Raw genomic sequence first — 22,540 nt, 5'->3', positions numbered from 1 at the left:
TGTGAGCCGCCCGGATTAGACAGTGTCTAGATGGGCAGGATACAAGTTCAATAAATAAATAAATAAATTTTGACTAGCATCCTTTTTTGGTAGCATTTTGTCTGCTCAGAGATATCCAGTAGAGCAGTGGTCTGGGAACAGGGGTAAATTACCCCAAATGGGGTAAAAATGAAAATCCTGGGGGTAATGAGCAAAACCTACCTTGTAGGATTTTGAGCATAACCTTGTTAGCGTGTGAAATCACTGCAATTGTACAGTAGTTGGAGCATTCTTTGGCACTTCCCTTCTTTGGGACTGGGATGTAGTCTGATCTTTTCCAGTCCTCTGGCCACTGCTGAGTTTTCCATTGATGATGATAAAAAAAATAGTGCACTGGTCTTTGATGTTGGGCTGTGGCACCAGGGTGGGTGACATGATCTTTAGCCTGGTTTATTCCTTTTTGCAAACCACACACAGAATGATTAAGGTGGTAGGAAAAGCGCCCCCCCCCCATTTCTAGCATCACTCTGGCAGCCATTGATGATGATTAAATCCTCTGCGAGCTAACAAAAATTTAATGCAACTTGCTAGGCACGTTGGACACCTTACTACCTCCTATACCACCCCATGGCTGGGGTGCAATGTGTTCCAGCAAAAATAGTGCACATCTTTATTAAATTTGGTGCATCCTGCTAGTTCGGTACATAGCCTGGCAGCCATTGATGCTTATGATATATCTTGCTAGTTCAATACACAGCCTTTGTAGATTCAATAATATTTTGAATTCAAATAATGTATGATTTCCTTACTTTCAAATCAAGGGGGTAATGTTGGCGTATATAATTTTTTTTTGGGGGGGGGGGGTAAAAGGTAAAAAAGTTCCCTGACCCCTGCAGTAGAGTTATCCTGAATGGTTTATTATGCTCTGACCCAGAAGAGAAGAATTCAAGGCTGGTACATACCATGATAGGAAGCTGCCTTAGACTTAGCTGCTGAGTCAAACTGAGTTCATCTAGTCCAATGATTCCCAACCTTGGGTAAACCAGGCAGTGCAGTTGGTGGTGAAGGCTTCTGGGAATTGTAGTCCAACAACACCTGGGTTACCCAAGTTGGGAACCACTGATATAGCCCAATATTGTCAGCTCTGACTGGTAGCAGTTGTTAGTGGTTTGGGATATGATTCTCTCAGCTCCAACTGGAGGTCTTGGGGATTAAACCTGGTATATTTTTTTCACAAAGAGCATGCATTCTACCGAGCATCGCTCCTTCCCTGTTGCTTGACAGTATATTGAACGTTGTAGCTGAAGGATCCTGGTGGTGTTGACTTCTCTAACTCTCTCCCCTGCGCCTCCTTTCCAGATTTTGAACTATGTAGGGAAAGTAAAAATCAGAATAACGTTGGTCACCAAGAACGAGCCATACCGGCCGCATCCCCATCGTCTTGTTGGGAAAGACTGTGAAAACGGTTACTATGAAGCTGAATTTGGACCGGACCGCCGAATTCTATGGTAAGTAATAGATGTTTTTTCTGTATGACTGGATGCAGAATTGGTCTGTCAGATCTTCAACGCCTTGAGCAGGACGTTGGGCTTGATGGCTTTATCAGCCCCTTCCAAATCAGTTATGATTCTATTTTAAAGGTGAAAACAAAATAAAAATAAGAAGTACAATAAGTCAAAAAAAATAGGGTAGCACCTAAAGGATTAACTTATATACAGTATATATATATTTAATATGAGCTGTATGGGTTTCCGTTGTATTTGCAGTCATTCTTCAAGCCTGCTTCTCCAGCTTAAACAGAGAGAAAGGTTTTACAACTGTAATTCAAAATGCTGCAGCCAGACTGCAGATTGGTTGGCTGCTGGTTATAGGGAGCATGTAACTCCCTTACTACAACAGCTTCCTCGCTAGCTGCCAGTCTGTTTCTGGGCCAAAATTAAAGTGCTGGGTATTACGTATAAAGCCCTATATGGCTTGGGTCCATGCTGTTTGAAGGATCAAGGTGTATCATTGATTTGCCATCAGCTTTCTTGTTTTCCAGACTGTTGACCAAAACAAAATACATTTTAGGAGGGATAAATGTAGAATTCTTTATAAGAGAAGATAAAATGAAAAAGTATAAATATAGGCTGGGTGACACCTGGATTAAGAGCAATGTGAATAAAAAGGATTTGGAGTCTAATGTAATTAATAGTATCACTTTAATCTGATTTGGTCAGACCCCCCCACCTTGAAGACTATGTCCATGTTGGATTGTTCCAGTTTAAGATACCAGCAAGCTGGAATTGGGTGCAAAGGAGGGTGACCAAGATCATAAAGAGTCTGGAAATCAAGCTTGTGGGGGACAGTTGAAGGAAGTGAGCATGTGAGCATTCTCCATAGTGCCTGAGGGTAGGACAAGAACCAATGAGTGGAAACGCATCAGGGGAAGATCCAACCTGGAAATCAGGAGGAATTTCCTGACGGTGAGAACCAGCTTGCTTCCCGATGTTGTGGGTGCCCAATCGCCGGAGGTTTTCAAGAAAAGATTGGACAGCCATCTGTCCAGGATGGTATGAGGTCTCCTGCCTTGGGCAGGGGGTTAGACTAGAAGACCTCCAAGGTCCCTTCCAACCCTACGACGCTTCTATGATATGATTCTATGTTTCACTTGGAGAGGAGAAAACTGAGAAGCGATAGGATAGTGTCTTAAAATATTTGAAGGCCTGCCATACGGAAGATGGAGCCAGCCTGTTTTCTGTAGTTCTAGGGGGCAGGACCTGAACCAAATGTATTCAAATTACAGGAAAGAAAGTTATGACCAAACATTAGGAAGAACTTCCCAATGGTAAACTCTGTTGGATAGTGGAAGGAATGTCAGAAGTTGGTGGACTCAACTTTCTTGGGAAGCTTTAAAACAAAGGTTGGATGCCAGCCCAGTGCTTTGATCTGTGAACTCCTCCATTGACAGATGATCATTTGACTTCCTTTCACATGCCATATGTGCATGTTTCCGTGATTCTGTGAATTGGCTGTGCCATTCTGAGAGCTTGAAAGAAGTCCTGCATGTAAGAATTTGTCCTTGCAGGTCCATCATCCCCAGAGATGTAAGATGGTCAGTTTACCATCTTCTGGAAGAGCCGGGAAGCCTTGAGAACAGCAGCGCCCAGGTGGCTACGGCCAAAAGTCTTGTGTTGCAATGTGTTCTAGTTTCTCCTATTGCACATAGATCTGTCTTGAATTTGACTTCCTATTTTGCGTCCTCCCATGTGTATGTGGGGGGCGGGAGGGCAGGACAGGGGATGATGTCATGGGTTTTCCATGTGGGAAAGAATCAGGTTGCTGAAGGTGGGTGGGGGAGTCCCCTGACAGTTGCCTTGTGACCCGATACTATGACATGCAAATTTGCAGGAGCTACTGCTTGCTACCGCGATACAGTTATCTGATGAGACTGGAAAACTTCTGTATAAAAGCGGGCCTTTTTCTTGGTTCACTGCTGACCCCCCCCCCTTTTTTGAAATCTTTGTGCCAATATAACTTCTCTCTCTCTCTCTCTCTCTCTCTCTCTCTCTCTCTCTCTCTCTCTGTGTGTGTGTGTGTGTGTGTGTGTGTGTGTGTGTGTGTGAGAGAGAGAGAGAGAGAGAGAGAGAATGTTTCTTGAGCATGGAATCAGAATGATAGCTATGTCTGAAGAGCAGTGGTTGGGGAAAAAATACTTAATGGGGATGGTAGTATCCTTTTCACTTCTACCACTTATGCCAGTCTCTTCCATGAGTGATTGTGCTCTTAGGCAACATGGACAACAGACACTTCCTTGTACAACTACACAAGCCCTCTTCTAAAGAGGCTGAACTACAGAGGATTATGATGCAGTAAGCATCAGAGATGATCCAGAGATCCGTGAAGGGAAGGTTGTACTCCATTTACTCCTAACTTCATGGAGTATAATTCCCAGTGGCCATGGCAGGGGAAGGATTCTAGAAGAATCGGTCCCCAGAAATCAACTTCTTTAGGTTGTGTTAAAGTGGCAGCTGTAGCTGCCGTTGAAAATGCAAAGGAAGATGCACAAATCTTTGTAAAAGTAACGTATCAGCTGTTTTAGAACCCTGAAATAAATGAAGTGGCCTTATTCTGAGTCAGACGGTCTAATTCAGTGCTGTCGATTGGCCAGCAGCAGTTCTCCAAAGTCTGAGACAGAATTCTTTCCTAGAAATCTCAGGGATTGGATCTTATTCTTTTCCTACTCATGTATTAGTTATTTGGGGGAAGAAGATGTGACACCCAGAGCTGTGATTCTGTGCATACTTACTACAGAGTAATCCCTATTGTACTCAGTGAAAAAAAAGAGGCTTTTTGGATAAAATAAGGCAGGGCTCTGACCATCTTTCTTTCTTGGTCAGGGCAGAACTAGACCAATGATAACATGCCCATGGGTCAGTATAGCTTGCTAGCAGCCTCTGTCCAGACTCAGTAGCAAGGATATAAACACTCGCTGGTCTCAGTCTTGTGTGCGATAATTTTCTCTTGCCTGTGAGATATTTTCATTGGTCATGGCTGATCATTTCCAAAAAAATGATTTTTGCACCCATGATGCACTTTGCACAAATTCTACAAATGGCTTGTGCAAAGCTATGACCGCTGCTGCTTTGCTTCTTGGACTTAGAAGCACTGGATGGGTTGTTTCTATCTCATCGGACAGTCGGCTTAGTCCTTCTGTGGTTTAATACATGTGTGTGCACACACTCTTTGCTTCTCTAAGTAAAAGAACAATAGTTTTACAGATTTTTTCAGATTTTGAAGACTTTGGTGTGGGAAGAGGCTGATCATAAGGACATAAAATCGTTGTGTTCTCACACTCGAAGCAAAGAGGCTGAGAAATTCTCATCAGGGTGTCTTGTTGATGAGTGTACAAAAGAAAATGGTGGTCGGAAAAGGCTGTTCTAAAGCTTCATTGTTGGCTGTCAGAGTGTTTACTTCATTTATGTATTTATTTAAAATACGTTTATCCCACCTTTCTCCTTAAAAGGACCCAAGACGGTTTAAATTAAAATGTAGTGATGCTTTAGATGTCTTTTGCTGTTGATTGTGCCAATGGCCTCCTGATCCTGATTTCCTCATAGGCTGAACAGAGGTGTCTAGGCTTTTAGTGGCAAAGCAGACGGATAGATCACATCAAGATCAAAAATTCTCTTCAGGTTCACAATGCTGTCTGGGGAATTCGGAGAGATGTAGTCCAAAAGCGTAAACTTGTGCGCTTTTGTAGGGGATCTTAGCAGAGCAGGTTTTGACCCAGGCCAGGGCAAGAAAATGTCATCAGCATAAACGTTTCCTGCTGGAGCAGCAAGAATACAGCTGTTGGTACTTGACACTGATAGGGTATGAACCTGCCTGAATTGTGCACTGGTCTCCTCCTCGGGTTGAAGGAAGATTAGGCATCCTTCAGCCTCGAGAGACTATGGTCACGTGCTCTGAATGGAGGACTTGCAACAGCATCTAGTGTGGCTGAGAAGGCCAATTCGAGAGTGACCATCCCTTCCACACTGAAGACAAATACAAATCTGTTCCCTGTCCAGCTTCCTGATTTGGCTGTTTTCGGGACTGCCTCTTGGCCTCGGCCTGCTGGAAAAGGGTCTCTTCAAATTTGGAGGGGCCGTGATGCAGTGCCTGCCTCCAGGCTGAACGCTCAGAGGTCAAGGTTTTTCATCTGTTGAGGTCCATTCCTAAGACCTTCAGATCCCGCTTGCAGATCTCCTTGTATCGCAGCTGTGGTCTCCCTCTGGGGCGGTTTCCCTGCACTAATTCTCCATACAGGAGATCCTTTGGGATCCGACCATCAGCCATTCTCACAACATGCCCAAGCCAGCGTAGACATCGCTGTTTCAGTAATGTATACATGCTGAAGATTTCAGCTTGTTCTAGGACTACTCTGTTTGGAAGTTTGTCCCACCAGGTGATGCCAAAAATGTGCCAGAGGCAACGCATATGGAATGTGTTCAGCTTCCTCTCCTGCCGTGCACAAAGGGTCCAGGACTCATTGCAGTGCAGGAGTATGCTCAGGACGCAGGTTCTATAGACCTGGATCTTGGTACCAAGATCCGGTTGAAGGAAACAAATGAACAAAAATAGGCAGGCTGAGTGTGAAACCAAAATAGCTGTAACCCAGCATGTCCTCTCCATTCCTTCTCTGCTTAGGCCAGTCTCCTACAACCCAAGCTTAACCAGTAGGGTATCAATGCCCCAGTTGCCAAAATTGTAGTTATGGCCAGTTTTATTCTTTGATCTTGTATTTGTGTCTTGCTTACAAAGGCATATGGCTAACACAAATAAAGACACTTGACTTGCTAGTTAAGGTTCTATAGTGAGAATGGATCCTACTGTGATACTTTTCAGTCTAATCTTGTTTATGGATACGATAAATTGGTCAGAATTAAAACTTCCACAATTCATTTTACTACTAGTCCCATAGTGGTGGCGCAATTTTGTTTTATTTTGGTTGTTAGTCTTCAGACTCCTAACTGTATGTGTATGTTCCAGTTTTCAGAACCTGGGTATTCAGTGTGTGAAGAAGAGGGAACTTAAAGAATCCATCATTTCACGGATTTCAAAGAAGATAAACCCTTTCAACGGTAAGTGATTGCTGTCAATGAGCTGCTCAGATACCTTGAATGCTGGATATCTGGTATCTCTCTGGTGAGTCGGGGAGAGATAATCCAACCAGCGACCGCCAGGGGTGGAAACTGAAACTTACACTTGTGACTTGTGTTTGCAGCCTGCATTTTGGAATTCAGTTTTAGGAAACAGTCTTGGTGCGGAGATCTGTCATGGCTTTGATTTTTTGGGGTGTTTTTTTTCCAGCATCATCCACCACGCAGTGGTTCCCAGTCTGACAAAAACTTCTCTGGGTCAAAAGCTAGTGGGTGGATGGGAATACTGAGCAGAAAACCTGAACAGGCCTCGCTTCACTTACTCAGTGAACTTGGAGGGGCCATACCAGATCTTGTCTATCTGACACACAATTAGGGGCTTGTGATTGGGACAGAATCTAAGAACATAAAGCACGCTTCAGGTCACAGTGGATCTGAGGCCACTGCCTTCTGTCAACTTAAGTGACCTTGTGACTCAAGTGACGTTGTGACCAGTGACCAAGTGATAATATATAATGTATAATATACATTAAATATTATAATGTTTATAATGAACATAGTATATATATATATACACAGTGGTGCCTCGCTTAACGATTACCTCGTTAAACAACGAAACCCCTTGACGATGAAGTTTTGCAATCGCAAAACGATGTTTAGATAGGGAAAAATTGCTTAACAATGATTGGTTCCCTGCTTCAGGAATCGATTTTTCACTACAAGACAACGATTTTAAAACAGCTGATCGGCGGCTCTAAAATGGCCGCCTGCTGTGCGAAATGGCTCTCCGCTGTGATTTAGGACAGATTCCTCGCTTTACAGGCACCAAAAATGGCCGCCCCTATGGAGGATCTTCGCTGGACGCTGAGGTATTTAGCCCATTGGAACGCATTGAACCGGTTTTCAGTGCATTTCAGTGGGCTTTTTTGTTTCACTTGATGAGGATTTCGCTTAACAGCGATTTCAACGGAACGAATTATCCTCGTCAAGCAAGGCACCACTGTAAATGGACTAAGATAATTGGGATTACTTCAGAATAGACATGTGCATATTTGATCGGTCTTTTCTGTGATTACTCTGAAGAATCACATTGGGGTGTCCTTCTGGGTAGATAAGTCTGGAACCAAGCAACACTTCATGATGTTGGTAGGCTAAAAAGGCCATACTGGTGCGAATTACCCTTGGCCCTGGCTGCTTTTCTTTGCCCCCAACCGTGAGGCTGAACCCTGTTGCTGAAACGCAGCCCCTCCCTGATGTTTTCCAAACTCGAATATTGCTGTTGGGCCAAAAACATCTGGGACGTTCCGCATGCAAATCATGTGTTGCAGCCTTTCCTGGAGAGTGGGGTTGCTTCCCTCCCCATGCAACGGTTACATCAGAAGAATGTCTTTAGTAAACTCTCATATGCGGAACAATAAAAAGTCTAAAGCAGTGGTAAAACACACGCAGCACAGAAGCAAAACAGCTGCATGGATTATTCTTCATCCCCTCAGTGTTTTGATACGTAATAATTTTTTAAAGAGAAAGCTTTGGTATTTATTCAGAATAAATTTGGTGTGCTCAACGTGGTTGTTGTGCCGTGACAGGAGCTGCATCGGTTTAATCCTGCTATTGTGCTGGGCTTATGTCTCTTTTTATTTTGCCTTGTATCCCCCAAAAATCTGTGCCAAAGAGTTCCCCAGTTGTCTGGAGAGCATCTGGAGCATGAACAGCTTCTGTCAGTGGAAGGACTTGGCCGGATTCAGGACATGTGTAGCCTGCATAACTAAATGGTAAACTGCCCAGAGAGTCCTTTAAGTGCTGTGGAACAGTACATAAGCAACACACTACAGTGGTGCCCCGCATAGCGACATTAATCCATTCCAGGATTAATGTCGCTATCCGGAATCGTCGCTAAACGGAAAGAAAAACCCCATAGGAATGCATAAAACTCCATTTAATGCATTCCTATGAGGGGAAAACTCACAGTTGAGCGAAGATCCTCCGTAGTGCCGCCATTTTCGCCGCCTCGGTAAGCGAGGGCAGCGCGCGAAAACGCTGCGGGTGGCCATTTTGTGCACCCGCCGACCATTTTGGAACCGTCGATCAGCTGTTTTAAAAAACATCGCAATGCGAAGATTGGTAAGCAAAACGCTTACCAATCATCACAATGTGATTTTCGGCCATTTAGATCATCACAATGCGATCGCATTAGCGATCGCAAAAAACGCGTCGCTATGCGAATTCGTTGTTAAACGGTGCACTCGTTATGCGAGGCAACAACTGTATAGAAAGGGTTGCAAAGCAATAGCTGCTTATGTAGTCTTCCACAGCACTTAAAGGACTCTCTGGGCAGTGTACCATTTAGTTATGCAGGCTTCACATGTCCTGAATCCCACGCGCTGGGTACTCAATTTCACCACTGCAACACAAGGCTCCTTTATAAGAACACTGTGAGCCTGATATTATCATCGGTTCATGGAACTGCAACAAAATGTTGCAATGAAGAGAGCTCTCTTCATGCTTCTGTAAAGCCAGTTGTTTCCCTGAGGAAGCCGATACCTTCTGTCTGTGCGTTTTTTTTAAAGTTCAAAATGCTAAAAGTCATTCCATCCACAGCCACTTCTATCTGTGACCGTATCAGGATGCTGTAGGCTAGCCTTGGTCCCCCTATGAAAATGGTACCTCTCTGTCATGTCGTGCACTGTAAACCTCCCACAGTGCAGTTGTTCCATACCAAAACCCAACACGTCACAGGGAGGGCTGTGGTCACAAGGGAAGAACTCTCTCCTTTGTGGGCTGAGCCGTGGCTGATGACATCAGTGGCAAAGTACAGGCTTCCGACAGGAAGCTGCAGAATAGTTCTGCCCACTACTGAGGTTGAGAAACCTCAGCAGATAGACACGTTAGGATAGATAACATAGTCCCCCCACGCATGTGTGCCCATATTTATAGCTAAAGATGATGATGATGATTTAAAGTATGGGTTCATCCCTTTTCTACAGCCTGTGGTCTCTGAGAGATGTACAATGAGGGGAAAAGCTATTTTTAAAAAAAAAAAATAGCCAGTTTATGCTTCCATAAAGAAAATCATATACAGTATGTTTTAGCAGTAGACAGATGTGGGAATGCAACCAGGTTCTCATTAAGGAATGGCAATTTGCCAACAAGGTTTTCATGCTTTTCTTTACGTACTCATTCGTTCGTTCGTTCGTTCGTTCATTCATTCAAAGTATTTTTATCCCATTTTTCTTCTTTAAAAAGGACCCAAGGCAGCTTACAACAGTCAAAAGACAGCATTTAACATTAACAACACTGAGTATACAATACTAGAAGGATCAAAGAAATACAGTACTAAAAAGCGTAAGCAACACCAATGCCTGAGTGTCAATTAGGCGATAGGATTATTTAGTTTTTTTAAAAGACCAGATCAAAAACACTGTTTAAGAGCAGGTCAAATACCTTGTTTGAAAGCCTTCAAAGGCCATTGAAGTCTTGAGGTTAGTTGGGTTGAGTTGTTTCCGATGGAGTTGTTCCGTATCCAAACCTCTGAGCTTGTCACACAAGTTCAATGCCGTTAAGTACGAGAGGAGTGAGGAAACTTTGGCTGTCTCGTTGTTGCTCCACTTCTGCTTCCCTCATCCCCTTCATGAACATCATGAGGCTCGTATATTCCCTTGGTGAATGGGGGTAGCCATCAAAGAGGCTAGAAGAGACACCCCCCCCAGAGGTACAGCTGGCAGAGCACCTCCCCTCTTGTGACCCTGGTCACTTTCCACAGAGTAATTCCAATGGCTATCCCTGTATCACTGCTGTAGACTGGCCACATCTCCTTCTTCATAGAGGAAAATTCCTGTCTTGAAAGGTGATCAAGGGATGGTTCCTCTTTGGGAGGTTTAAAAATTAAGAACCCGTAAGGAGGAAGATGGGAAATACTGTACAGTACCTGGATTTTGACTGCACATGCTGAGCAGCATCTAGTCTGTTGACCCCTCAGGTACACAGGTCTCTCTTTGTCTCTCTTTCCCACTCAGGGGAGAGGCACTGCAGTGTGTGTGTGTGTGTGTGTGTGTGTTTGGCATCTATACCGCCCATCTGGCTGCCAAGGAGTCTCTGGTTTACATATTAAACAAACAAGACGTCAAAGAACAATTCAAAACAATAAACAGAATACTGGTTGTTGTGGGTTTTTTGGGCTCTTTGGCCGTGTTCTGAGGGTTGTTCTTCCTAACGTTTTGCCAGTCTCTGTGGCCGGGATCTTCAGAGGACAACCTTCAGAACAATAGCCAAAGAGCTCAAAAAACCCACAACAACCAGTAGATCCCGGCCGTGAAAGCCTTCGCGAATATAATAAACAGAATAGTTATAAAATCAAAATTAAACACAAAACACGCCAATTTTAAGTAAATCAGTGTCCTCCTTTGTCCTCTTTCCTTGGTGACGGAAGACCTCCTCATGAGTAAGTAGACAGCCTGCCCTGGCAGAAGTTCTTCCACACCAGTCTGTCATAAATCGCTCTATTCTTTCATACCCTCTCCTCAGTCCTGGATGACTTCCTTTTTTCAGTTATATGTAAGCAGTTGCTCTTACTGACGCAGAAGGTTTTCCTCATCACCAATCCTTAATTGATGCTAAAATGCAGTGGATTGAATCCCAGGACGTCTGCATAGAAAATACCTTCCTTATTTATTCAACTTTATTTCTGTCCTCTGACAACATCATAGAATCATAGAAAAGTGAAGTTGGAAGGGGCCTACAAAGGCCATCAAGTCCAACCCCCTGCTCAATGCAGGAATGCAATCAAAGCAGATCTGCCAGGTGATTATCTAAGGTTTTCTTGAATGCCTCTAGTCTAGTGTTGGAGCACTCACCAACTCCAAATGCTTGAAATGGGTTGCAAATTACTAGAAGACATATGTATGTATTTATTTATTTATTTATTTATTTATTTATTTATTTATTTATTGGACTTATATACCGCCCCATAGCGCTACAAGCACTCTCCGGGCGGTTTACAATTTTTAATTATACAGGCTACACATTGCCCCCCCAGCAAGCTGGATACTCATTTTACCGACCTCGGAAGGATGGAAGGCTGAGTCAACCTTGAGCCGGCTACCTGGGATTTGAACCCCAGGTCGTGAGCACAGTTTTAGCTGCAGTACAGCGTTTTAACCACTGCGCCATGAGGCTCTTAGATAGCTAAAACAATAAATTACAGCATCAAAGTGCCGTTAGATATATTAAATACATGTTACGTGCTGTCAAGTCAGAACTGCCTTATAGTGATCCTAATAAGGGTTTCAAAATAAGTGAGATATTTAAGGAATGTGACTGTGATTCCCCAGTGTTCCTCCTTGTGAGTAAAGCCAGCCTGTGTAGTCTTGGGCAAGCCACACAACCCCAAAATACCCCCCAATGAAGGGAATGGTAGACAATTTCTGAGTACTTTCTACAAGAAAGACCTGGAAAGGGTCACGATAAGTCAGAATTAACTTGATGGCATGCAATTATATTATTACCCGCTGAGTCAGGTTTTTGACTGCAGAGCCAAAGGTTGGAAATTCAGTTTTTCACGTTGCTTCCTGTGAGTAGAGCCAGCCTGTGTAGCCATGGGCAAGCTGCATAGTTGCAGAAGAAAGGTATGGCAACACTGAAAAGGGTTGCCATACATCAGAATAGACTTGACAGCACACAATTATTATTATTATTATTTTACCAGTTCCAGACCCCCGATGAGTTTCTGTGGCTGAACGGGGATTTGAACTCAGGCCTCCTGAGTCCTAGTCCATCACTCTATCCCCCACACCACACTAGATATCATTTAATTTATAATGTATTCGTAGCTGGAGCTGGAGTCCCGAAGGCAGTTCATGTCATTCTGCCAACTCCTGCGATGTTGCTGGAACCAGTTGCATTGGCTCTTGCCTTTCCATTGGACCATTTCAGCAATGTGGAGAGGGGGGATCTGCTGCTTGGGTAACAGCCTATCCTCCATATTACCTTACCTGGGCTTCATGCTCTGGAGAGGACACTCCTCGATTCAGAGTATGTTACCATAGTCTCTCGAGACTGAAGGATGCCTATATTAGTATTATGCATTATTGTATTAATACATAAGCCAGTGATAGTCACAGAACATATACACTCCAATACTTTTAATTGTACTATTATTATAAATCTATCTGGCCCACTTATCTTTCACATAAGGTATTTTAAGCAGACAGCATCTTTCCAAAATGAAACAAGACTGCAGTTCTGAGTATAATGCTCTAGTTGGACTGCGTGTTTAAGAGTGCAAAAGTTAAAGGAAGTAACAGAAGAGGAAGTTGTTAAAGTTAACGTAAAGCAAACTTTAGGCTCACTAAAGCAGGGGCTAAAGAGACCTTACTCAATAGAATGGAGGAGACAGTGGTTCCGAACTGATATTCTTGTAAACTGAATATAGTTTATATAAGCCTGTCACTTTCTAACATTTTACTGAGCAAAGAAAAACTAAGGGTACAAATAGTGAAACTTAAAGTATGCTAGTATTAATGATACAACGATGGTAAGATAACCATTGCATATAATGTCATTATCCCCACTCAGCCAAGAAAACTCACTGGGGGAGAGGAACTGGTAAAACCACTCCTTAAATATCTCACCTTGAAAGCCCTATTAGGGTCACTGTAAGTTGGTCAAAGCTATGATTTTTCCTGTAGTGATGTATGAAAGTGAGAGCTGGACCATAAAGAAAGCAGACCGCCGAAGAATTGATGCTTTTGAATGGTGGTGCTGGAGGAGGCTCTTGAGAGTCCCCTGGACTGCAAGGAGAACAAACCTATCAGTTCTAAACGAAATCAACCCTGAGTGCTCACTGGAAGGATAGATCATGAAGCTGAGGCTCCAATACTTTGGCCATCTAATGAGAAGAGAAGACTCCTTGGAAAAGACCTTGATGTTGGGAAAGTGTGAAGGCAAGAGGAGAAGGGGACAACCGAGGATGAGATGGTTGGACAGTGTCATCGAAGCGACCAACATGAATTTGACCCAAATCCGGGAGGCAATGGAAGACAGGAGGGCCTGGCGTGCTCTGGGCCATGGGGTCACGAAGAGTCGGACACGACTAAACAACTAAACAACAACAACAACAAGTTGGTTCTGACTTGATAGCAGGCAACAGCAAAAACATAAGATAAGGTCTGTCTGAGACTTCTTATTGACGATATTTCGCAAGGTGTCAGTAAAATATGTTGATGCATGTCTCATTATGTCAGTAAATCATTCTGCAAGTTAATATGGGAGGATAATAATGTATGAGATGATACACTGATGTTGGAATGCTGTCAAAGAAGCCGAAGTCAGCAGTTGTACGGTTTTAGGCTGGAGAGCCAGCCAACATGATTAGTGATCAAGCTGGCTAAGGAAATCTGGGAATTCAGCGATTTTTAGCCCACCCAAAATTAAATGAATCAAAGCCTACAAAGAGAGGGTAAGGTAGATCCTCAGAAAGTTCAGAAACAAGAATGGAACCAAGGAAGGATCTGTACACCAATGTCCAAGGAACATAATGAAGAAGGAGAAACTCATTGAGCAATTGTTTCACAATTTGAGGTTAAGACCAGTAGAAGAAAACAGTAATTTAGCAAGGCAGATCATAAGTTGCAGTGCATGTCAAAAATACACATTCCTGCAAAGAAATATAGGAGGAAGAGATTGGCTGTCCCATTGAGATCATTTGGATCAATCTAGCTGGGGCGAAAAGCAAAAGGAACATGGTAGTTGAAGTTTACTACCAACCACGCAGTCGAGGAGAGGATGTGGATGAAACTTCTGAAAAACAAATCGCAAGGATTTCAAAGAGACAGAGTGTAGTAGTGATGGGAGATTTCAATTGGAAAGAATTGCAGCGATGGCCTTATGAGGGCAAAAGCTGAGAATGAGCTGAAGTTAGCTAGAAACTACATTAACAAAAGTATCGTCTCCAAATCCCGTGAGGCACTAGCCCCCCCCCTCTATTCAGCACTGGTTAGGCCTCACCTTGAGTGTTGTGTCCAGTTTTGGACACCACACTTCAAGAAGGATGCTGACAAATTGGAACCAAGTTCAGAGGAGGGCAACAAGGATGATCACGCGGCTGGAAACCAAGCCTTATGATAAAAGGCTGAAAGAACTGGGCATGTTTAGCCTTGAGAAAAGAAGGCTGAGGGGAGATCTGATAGCAAGTTTCAAATTCTTGAAAGGCAGAGAAGGGGCAGGGTCTTTTCTTGATCCTCCCAGAATGCAGGACAAGCAATAGGCTCAAGTTAAAGGAAGCCAGATTTCAATTGAGTACAGTGGTGCCTCGCTTGACGAGGATAATTTGTTCTGTTGAAATTGTTGTTAAGCGAAATCCTCGTCAAGCGAAATGAAAAAGCCAATTGAAATGTATTGAAAACCGGTTCAATGCGTTGCAATGGGCTAAATACTTCAGCGTCCAGTGAAGATCCTCCATAAGGGCGGCCATTTTCAGTGCCTATAAAGCGAGGAATCCGACCTAAAGCACAGCGGAGAGCCATTTTGCACAGCAGGCGGCCATTTTAGAGCTGCCGATCAGCTGTTTCAGAATCATTGTCTAGCGAAAAATCGGTTCGCGAAGCAGGGAACTGATCATTGTCAAGCGAAATTTCCCTATCTAAACATTGATTTGCGATTGCTGTTGCAATTGCAAAAATCTCATCGTAAAGCGGATTTGTCATTTAACGAGGTAACCGTTAAGCGAGGCACCAGTGTATCAGGAAAAACTTCCTAACTGTAGAACAGTATGATAATGGAACCAAATTAACCTGAGAGGTGGTGAGTGCTCCAGTGCTGGAGGCATTCAAGAGAAATTTAGACAACCACCTGGCAGATATCCTTTGATTTGTATTAGAGCTCATAGAATCATAGACTCACAGAGTTGGAAGAGACCAAAAAGCAAAAAAAGCATGCTGCTTAGTTTCATAGAGTCCAACCCGCTGTCATGCAGAAACTCCATCAAAGCACTTCTGACAGATGTCACATCTGCCGAGTGGCCGGCTGAGCGGGAAGAGAGCAGTGCTCTGGAAGGATGAACGGGACTATCGCTGCAGCAGGATGTCCTAGTGGACAGTCCAAGTCCCAGGGGCCAAACCGTCGTTAAGTCCAGCTGCGTGGGGATATTTGTATTCATATATGAATACCCCCATCTCTAATTTTGGATTCCTGCTTTGAGCAGGGGGTTGGACTCGATGGCCTTAGAAGCCCCTTCCAACTTCACGATTCTATGACTTCAAGCAAGGACGGACAGATGGTGAAGTGATAGAATACCAGCCTTAATATTCAGCGTTAGCTTCGTTTTTCAAGACAAAATAAAGTGAAACTATTACTTCCCGTGACTTGGAAACTCTATGCTATTTATGCAACGTAAAATCACATCATATTTTTTTACAGCTACATTGCAGTGCTGACTCATGCTTAGCTTGTGACTGACCACAGTATCAGGTAAATTTCTTCCACCCCTTCCTTTGAGCCACTGATTAAAAACAAAAAAACATAGTGAAGAGTCTCAGGACCCGAACGCACCCTGGTGTCAGCGTAGAGAGCCAGAATAATTTATTTTTGGGACGGTTTGGGCCTGGAAACCTCCTGTATAAATGGGCCTATTTCTTCATAGATTCGAAGGAAAGAATATTATATTTTTATTTTTAAATTGTATTGTAATTAGAGCTTGGAAATGCTTCTCAGAATATCCATCCAGGTTGGCCATCCAGCCTCCGAAATAATGCAACTATCGAATGGGGGGGGAACAAAAGTGACAAATTAGTTCAAGGCAACCATATTTGTGGCACAGAATTTGGACTTACTGTACACTGCTTTGGCTGCTACCTAATAGGCATATAAAACTCAATCTTCTTCATACAGGGAATCATTCTACCTACCTACCTACCTACCTAGTTACCTACCTGGATTTTGAGTAATCCTATGAGTGCTGACCATTGAGAGCTGTGCTCCATTTATTTTTGATAACCCCCACCCCAAATTAGCAAAATTCTCCATAAATTCTACACCAAGGATTTGCAAACTTTTTTTTATAAAAAATTGAGGTTAGTTAGGCATCCTTCAGTCTCGAAAGACTATGGTAACATGCTCTGTATGGAGGTCTTGGAACAGCGTCTACTGTGGCTGAGAAGGCCAATTCGAGAGTTACAGTCCCTTCCACACTGAAGACAAATCCAATCTGTCCCATCCGGCTCCCTGGTTTTGCTGCTTTTGTGGCTTCCTCTTTGCCTCTACCTGCTGGGCAAGGGTCTCTTCAAATTGGGAGAGGCCGTGATGTAATGCTTGCCTCCAGGCTGAGCGCTCAGATGTCAGAGTTTCCCATCTGTTGAGGTCTATTCCTAAGGCCTTCAGATCCCGCTTGCAGATGTCCTTGTATCGCAGCTGTGGTCTCCCTCTGGGGTGCTTTCCCTGCACTAATTCTCCATAGAGGAGATCCTTTGGAATCCGACCATCAGCCATTCTCACGATGTGCCCGGGCCAACGTAGACGTCGCTGTTTCAGTAATGTATAGATGCTTAAAATTCCAGCTCGTTCTAGGACTGCTCTGTTTGGAACTTTGTCCTGCCAGGTGATACCAAAAATCCATCGGAGGCAACGCATATGGAAGGTGTTCAGCTTCCTCTCCTGCCGGGCACAAAGTGTCCAGGACTCACTGCAGTACAGGAGTGTGCTTAGAACACAGGCTCTATAAACCTGGATCTTCGTTATGTGTCGTCAGCTTCTTATTGAGCCATACTCTCTTTGTGAGTCTAGAGAACATGGTGGCTGCTTTGCCAATGCGTTTATCCAGCTCGACGTCTAGAGAGAGGGTGTCAGAGATGGTTGAGCCGAGGTACACAAAGTCATGAACAACCTCCAATTCTCCAATTCAAAATGGAGGTAAAGAGCAGGTACATGTGGGGTTCATTTGCAGCTCTGATAATCTTTTGAACCGGGGTTCTTGGAGAGAAAGTGCTGGGAAACAACATGGCAGTCCAATACGCGATTTAAGGTTAAGTCTGAAAAAGACTTTTGAAAGACTGCTGAGCTCTGTCTCATCTCTCCACCCCTGGTTTCCCATGTTCTGAGGGTGGTATTTGACTTTTTGCCTTCTGTGCTGCAGCGGCTAAGCTTGTATGTTGCATGTAATAACAATTACAATGGGCCGTCAAGTCAATTCTGACTTAAGGCGACCCTTTCGAGGTTTCCTAGATACTCAGAGAATACTTTCTCTTCTTCTGGGGCTGCCCTGAGACTGTGCAGCTTGCCCATGAGTACAGAGACCAGCTTATCCTGAGAAACACAGTGGGAACTCAGTGGAAATGATACCTGTCTCCATAGCCATTTACCTTAACCACTGAGCAATCCAGCCTGAATAAAATGGGATGTCTAGACCTAACTCCACTGTACTTCACCTTTTTGATCTCACTGTTTCTCCTGGACTTCTTTTGTTATCATCACCGATTCTGAATTGATTGTGTGGATGTTGACAGTAATGGAGTACTACGTCGTGTTCCTCTCCTCCAGGTATGGAGATTTGTGTTTGCAACTACAATGCCCAGGATTCCTCCAGCCAGCTATGCTGCTGGGGAGTTCTGCGATTTCCCATCCAAAACCATAAAATCTCTAAATTTCAGCGTTGCCAACAATTGGGTTCCCCCGTTCCTAATTCACAGGGTTCATCCAACAATATACTGCTTTGATTTGCTTTATCTCCGTTGCTCTTTAATAATGTGCCCTGGATTAGGCAACATCCAGCAGCTGGAGGAGTTTATTTTATTGCATTTTAATTTTTGTCTTATTGATAGGTCCTCTTTCTCCTAATAAGGGGATTGGTTGTTGCTGTTGATCTGTTCGGTTGGTTGCTAGTGTGTATACAGTTGAAATGATGTTATGAGACCCTTTGGTAGCCACTACAGCAGTGATTCCCAACCTGAGGGTCATGGCCCCCAAGGGAGTGGCAGGTCTCCTTGTATGTGTTGTAGCATTTGTTAAATAATTTATTCCTTGCCCTACCTGGATGTGGGGGCGCTCACCATCTTGGTACATGCGCTCGTAATCTCAAGATTAGACCACTGTAATGCGCTCTACGTGGGGCTTCCTTTGAGGTTGCTGCGGAAATTACAGGTGGTGCAGAATGCGGCGGCCAGATTACTCAGTGGAGTGAAAAAATTCCAACACATTTCGCCCACTCTGGCCGCATTGCATTGGCTGCCCATCAGGTTCCGCATCGACTTCAAAGTGTTAACGCTTACGTATAAAGCCCTAAACGGTTTAGGGCCTCGATACCTGGCGGAACGCCTACTCCCACCAAGTTCTACCCGGGTCACACGGGTGAGCCAGGAGGTGAGGCTGAGGAGCTTAACGCTGAGGGAGGCCCGAAAAGAGAAAACAAGAAATAGGGCCTTCTCGGCGGTGGCTCCTCGCCTTTGGAATAACTTACCTCCTGGTATTCGCGGAGCTCCCTCGCTGGGCACCGTTAAGAACCTATTAAAGACTTGGATGTTTCGGCAGGCCTTCTCTCCAGATTACTTTTGATTTTCTTCTTTCCTTTATTGTTTCCCTACTTTTAATTGTTGTTGTAATTATGCTGTTTTATGTTATTGAATTTTATCTCTGTTGTTGGCCGCCTAGAGTAGTCCACCGCGACTAGATAGGCGGGATATAAATTAAATAAATAAATAATAATAATAATTCATAGCTGGAAATTAAGGTTAGCATGTATGTATTCCACAGACAAGACTTTGAGGAAGAAAAAAAACCCTCTACTTTCTGAGAAGGAATGATTTTATCCCATTAAAAACTGTTTTTATGCAAGTATGGTGCAGGGGTCACAGGTTACTTGGCTGTTATAAAAGGGAGTCATCATTTGAAAAAGGCTGGGAACCACTGCACTATAGGCTACATTGCTGCCATTACATTTTGATATAGTTGTCTGGTTTTGTACTACTCTTGTTGCCACTACCAAAATTTGAAGAAAATACCTGTAATAACTTCCCAAGAGTCCACTGTTTTCTCATTAACTGGCACTTCATCCCAGTAACTCACTCTGAGATATTTATAGGGGAATAGAGTAAAAAAGATTCTTTACTTACATAGTTGCTTGAAATTACAGACTTGTGTATATTGCTTTCTTTACTGCACACATGCAGGCAGCCAACTGGCTAGATCAACAGCAACAAACAACGGCTACCACCTGGTGAAAGAGAGGGCTAGAACTCAGCAGAAAGGTGGTGACTGCTTTCGAATTTCATGAGCCTCGTGGCGCAGTGGTTAAAACGCTGTACTGCAGCTAAAACTGTGCTCACGACCTGGGGTTCAAATCCCAGGTAGCCGGCTCAAGGTTGACTCAGCCTTCCATCCTTCCGAGGTCGGTAAAATGAGTACCCAGCTTGCTGGGGGGGGCAATGTGTAGCCTGTATAATTAAAAATTGTAAACCGCCCGGAGAGTGCTTGTAGCGCTATGGGGCGGTATATAAGTCCAATAAATAAATAATAAATAAATAAAAGCCGGAAGGAACACAATGGGTAGGTGCTGGATAGACAGGTGATCACCCCAGTTGCTCAAACTACAGACAGTACGAGAGGTTGTAAATAAAACTCCAGTCGTTTCCAAATGGACAGCCCCACGGCTTTCCATCTTGATGCGTAGCCATTCCATCTTCCCTTGCTCAGTGGATTTTTCTGCGATAAGAAAAAAGGCAGAAGAAGTGGCAGGAAGTCATGGGAAGTCTGCAAATAGAAGAGGTTATCTGGACTCTTGTGCAATCCCTGGAAATGAGAGAGGATTCCTTCTCTGAATGTCCAGTATCTAGAGCAGAAGTCCTTTTTTTGCCCAGGGGTTGGGCTGGATCCTTGTAAGCTAGCTGTAGAAGTAGTAATGACGATGGTGTACTGTAGTGGTTAGGACGTGTGAAATGTGGCCCTGGAAACACCTGTTCTAAATCCGACCTTTTGTGAAACAACCTGCGAACACATCTCTTTGATGAGGAAGCACCTTTGTAAGGCCGGAAACCTTGCAATTGGGGAAGCTGTTGTGTTGAAATGCTTTGAGCAATGTGGTAGGAACGATGGTTCCTTTTTTCTTCTTCCTGTTCAACATGACTCTTTGTGCAGCCTTAAATAAGCCATCATATCATGGCTGTATTTGCATACGTCCTGTTTTACTACGAGGCTTAGAACATCAACCTAAGAATCATAGAGTTGGAAGGGGCCTATAAGCCCTTGCTCAATGCAAGAATCCTAGTCAAAGCAGATCTGTCCCATTTTCTCTTGAATGCCTCCAGCATTGGAGTGCTCACCAAGATTATTGGTTCTGTTGTCGTACTGCTCTAACAGTTAAGAAGTTTTTTCCCCCCTGAGATTCAGCCTACAGTAAATCTGGCTTCCTGTAGCCGCAGCCCATTCTTACATGTCCTGCGCTCTTGAGATAACTGAGAACAGATCTTGCCCCTCTTCTGTATGACTGCCTTTCAGGGATTTGAAAAGTGCTAGCCTATCTCTCCTCAGTCTTTTCTCAAGGCTAAACAAGCCCAGTTTTTCCCGTCTTTCCTCAAAGGGCTTGGTTTCCAGTCCCCTGGCTGGTCCTTCCGGTCCTCCAGTTTGTTGCCATACTTTGAAGAATAGTTGTCCGTATGATCAAGACCGAGCATGTGAACTGCTTGTACAGGAACATTAACACAATGTGGGCAAAAGGAAGAAGAAGAAGAAAAAGAGTACTTGTACTGTAATTTTACTCTTGTAATAGGAAGTGGAATTTAAAAATAGCATGTATTTCCTTCTTCTGAACAGCAGATTTAAAAACAAACAAACCACACACACTATATTAAGAATGCAGTGGTTTTCACTCAAAGCCCTGTGTGTGTGTGTGCGTGCGCGTGCGCGTGCGCGTGCATGCGTGCTGTAGAGTTCTTTCAACACTTTCCAGTGGTGAAAGAGAGTGTAAAATGGCCATGGCACCATTGACTGTGTGGATCTGCCTGCCTCTCTTAAGCATAGCTGGATCGCGTATGCTAGCCTTTGGCTGGAGCACCATCTGTTGGGAAGCACTCCTGTGTGTCAAGATGGGTTGGGCTGCCCATTGTTGTGGCTTGGGTGCACAAGCCGCCACGACTTACGTCTGCAGAAGTGCCTTTGCGATGCACGGAAGCAGGTCAAGGCGGTGGCGGTGCCATTGTGCGGCTCTCCTTCACTTCTGTAGATCTGTTGCGTGGCAAAAATACGTCTTTTACAAATATTTCATATAGGTGTCTGTGTTAAGGAGGAAAACATGGCATAGCAACAAAATGTCTTGGTTTTTAGAATTTAGATGTTTTGAAGTGTCTACGGGCCTGCCACGAAAACTGGGAGTACTCTTTAAGGCACCTTGAGCTCGGCTTTGTTGCCTTTTCCATTATGCTCAGCCCACCCCAAACATTGGCTTGATTTAGGTCTTTTCAACCCTGAGTGCTCACTGGAAGGACAGATCCCGAAGCTGAGGGTCCAATACTTTGGCCATCTCGTGAGAAGAAAAGACTCCCTGGAAAAGCCCCTGATGTTGGGAAAGAGTGAAGGCAAGAGGAGAAGGGGACGACAGAGTTCGAGATGGTTGGACAGGGTCACCGAAGCGACCAACACGACTTTGACCCAACTCCGGGAGGCAGTGGAAGACAGGAGGGCCTGGCGTGCTCTGGTCCATGGGGTCACGAAGAGTCGGACACGACTTAACAACTAAATAACAATAACAACAAGCAGCTAAGATATTCCTAGGTATTTCCTTAAAATATCTGCTGTTCCGAGTCACTGAGCCTTCTGCAGTTGGTGTATTGTGATCACATTGACATCTAGAGTACAAGAATGGTTTTCTCGGTATTTTGGTCTTTTAGTTTTCTTTTAGGGCCGTGGTGGCGCTGTGGACTAAACCGCAGAAGCCTGTGCTGCAGGGTCAGAAGACCAAGCAG

General features: G+C 44.0%; 1 protein-coding gene across 1 annotated transcript in view; it reads left to right on the top strand.

Annotated features, from left to right (window-relative positions):
- REL (REL proto-oncogene, NF-kB subunit) overlaps positions 1-22,540 on the top strand; it is a 76,696-nt gene that overhangs the window by 33,204 nt on the left and 20,952 nt on the right. Inside the window, exons 3-4 of the mRNA XM_072986998.2 lie at positions 1,339-1,487; positions 6,493-6,584. Of these exons, the coding sequence (XP_072843099.2) occupies positions 1,339-1,487; positions 6,493-6,584 (241 nt within the window). The remainder of the gene's footprint in view (positions 1-1,338; positions 1,488-6,492; positions 6,585-22,540) is intronic.

The sequence above is a fragment of the Pogona vitticeps genome, chromosome 1 (assembly GCF_051106095.1).
Source record: "Pogona vitticeps strain Pit_001003342236 chromosome 1, PviZW2.1, whole genome shotgun sequence".
Lineage (NCBI taxonomy): Eukaryota > Metazoa > Chordata > Lepidosauria > Squamata > Agamidae > Pogona > Pogona vitticeps.
Note: the sequence above shows the minus strand (reverse complement) of the source record. Positions and strands in the feature narration are given on the sequence as shown.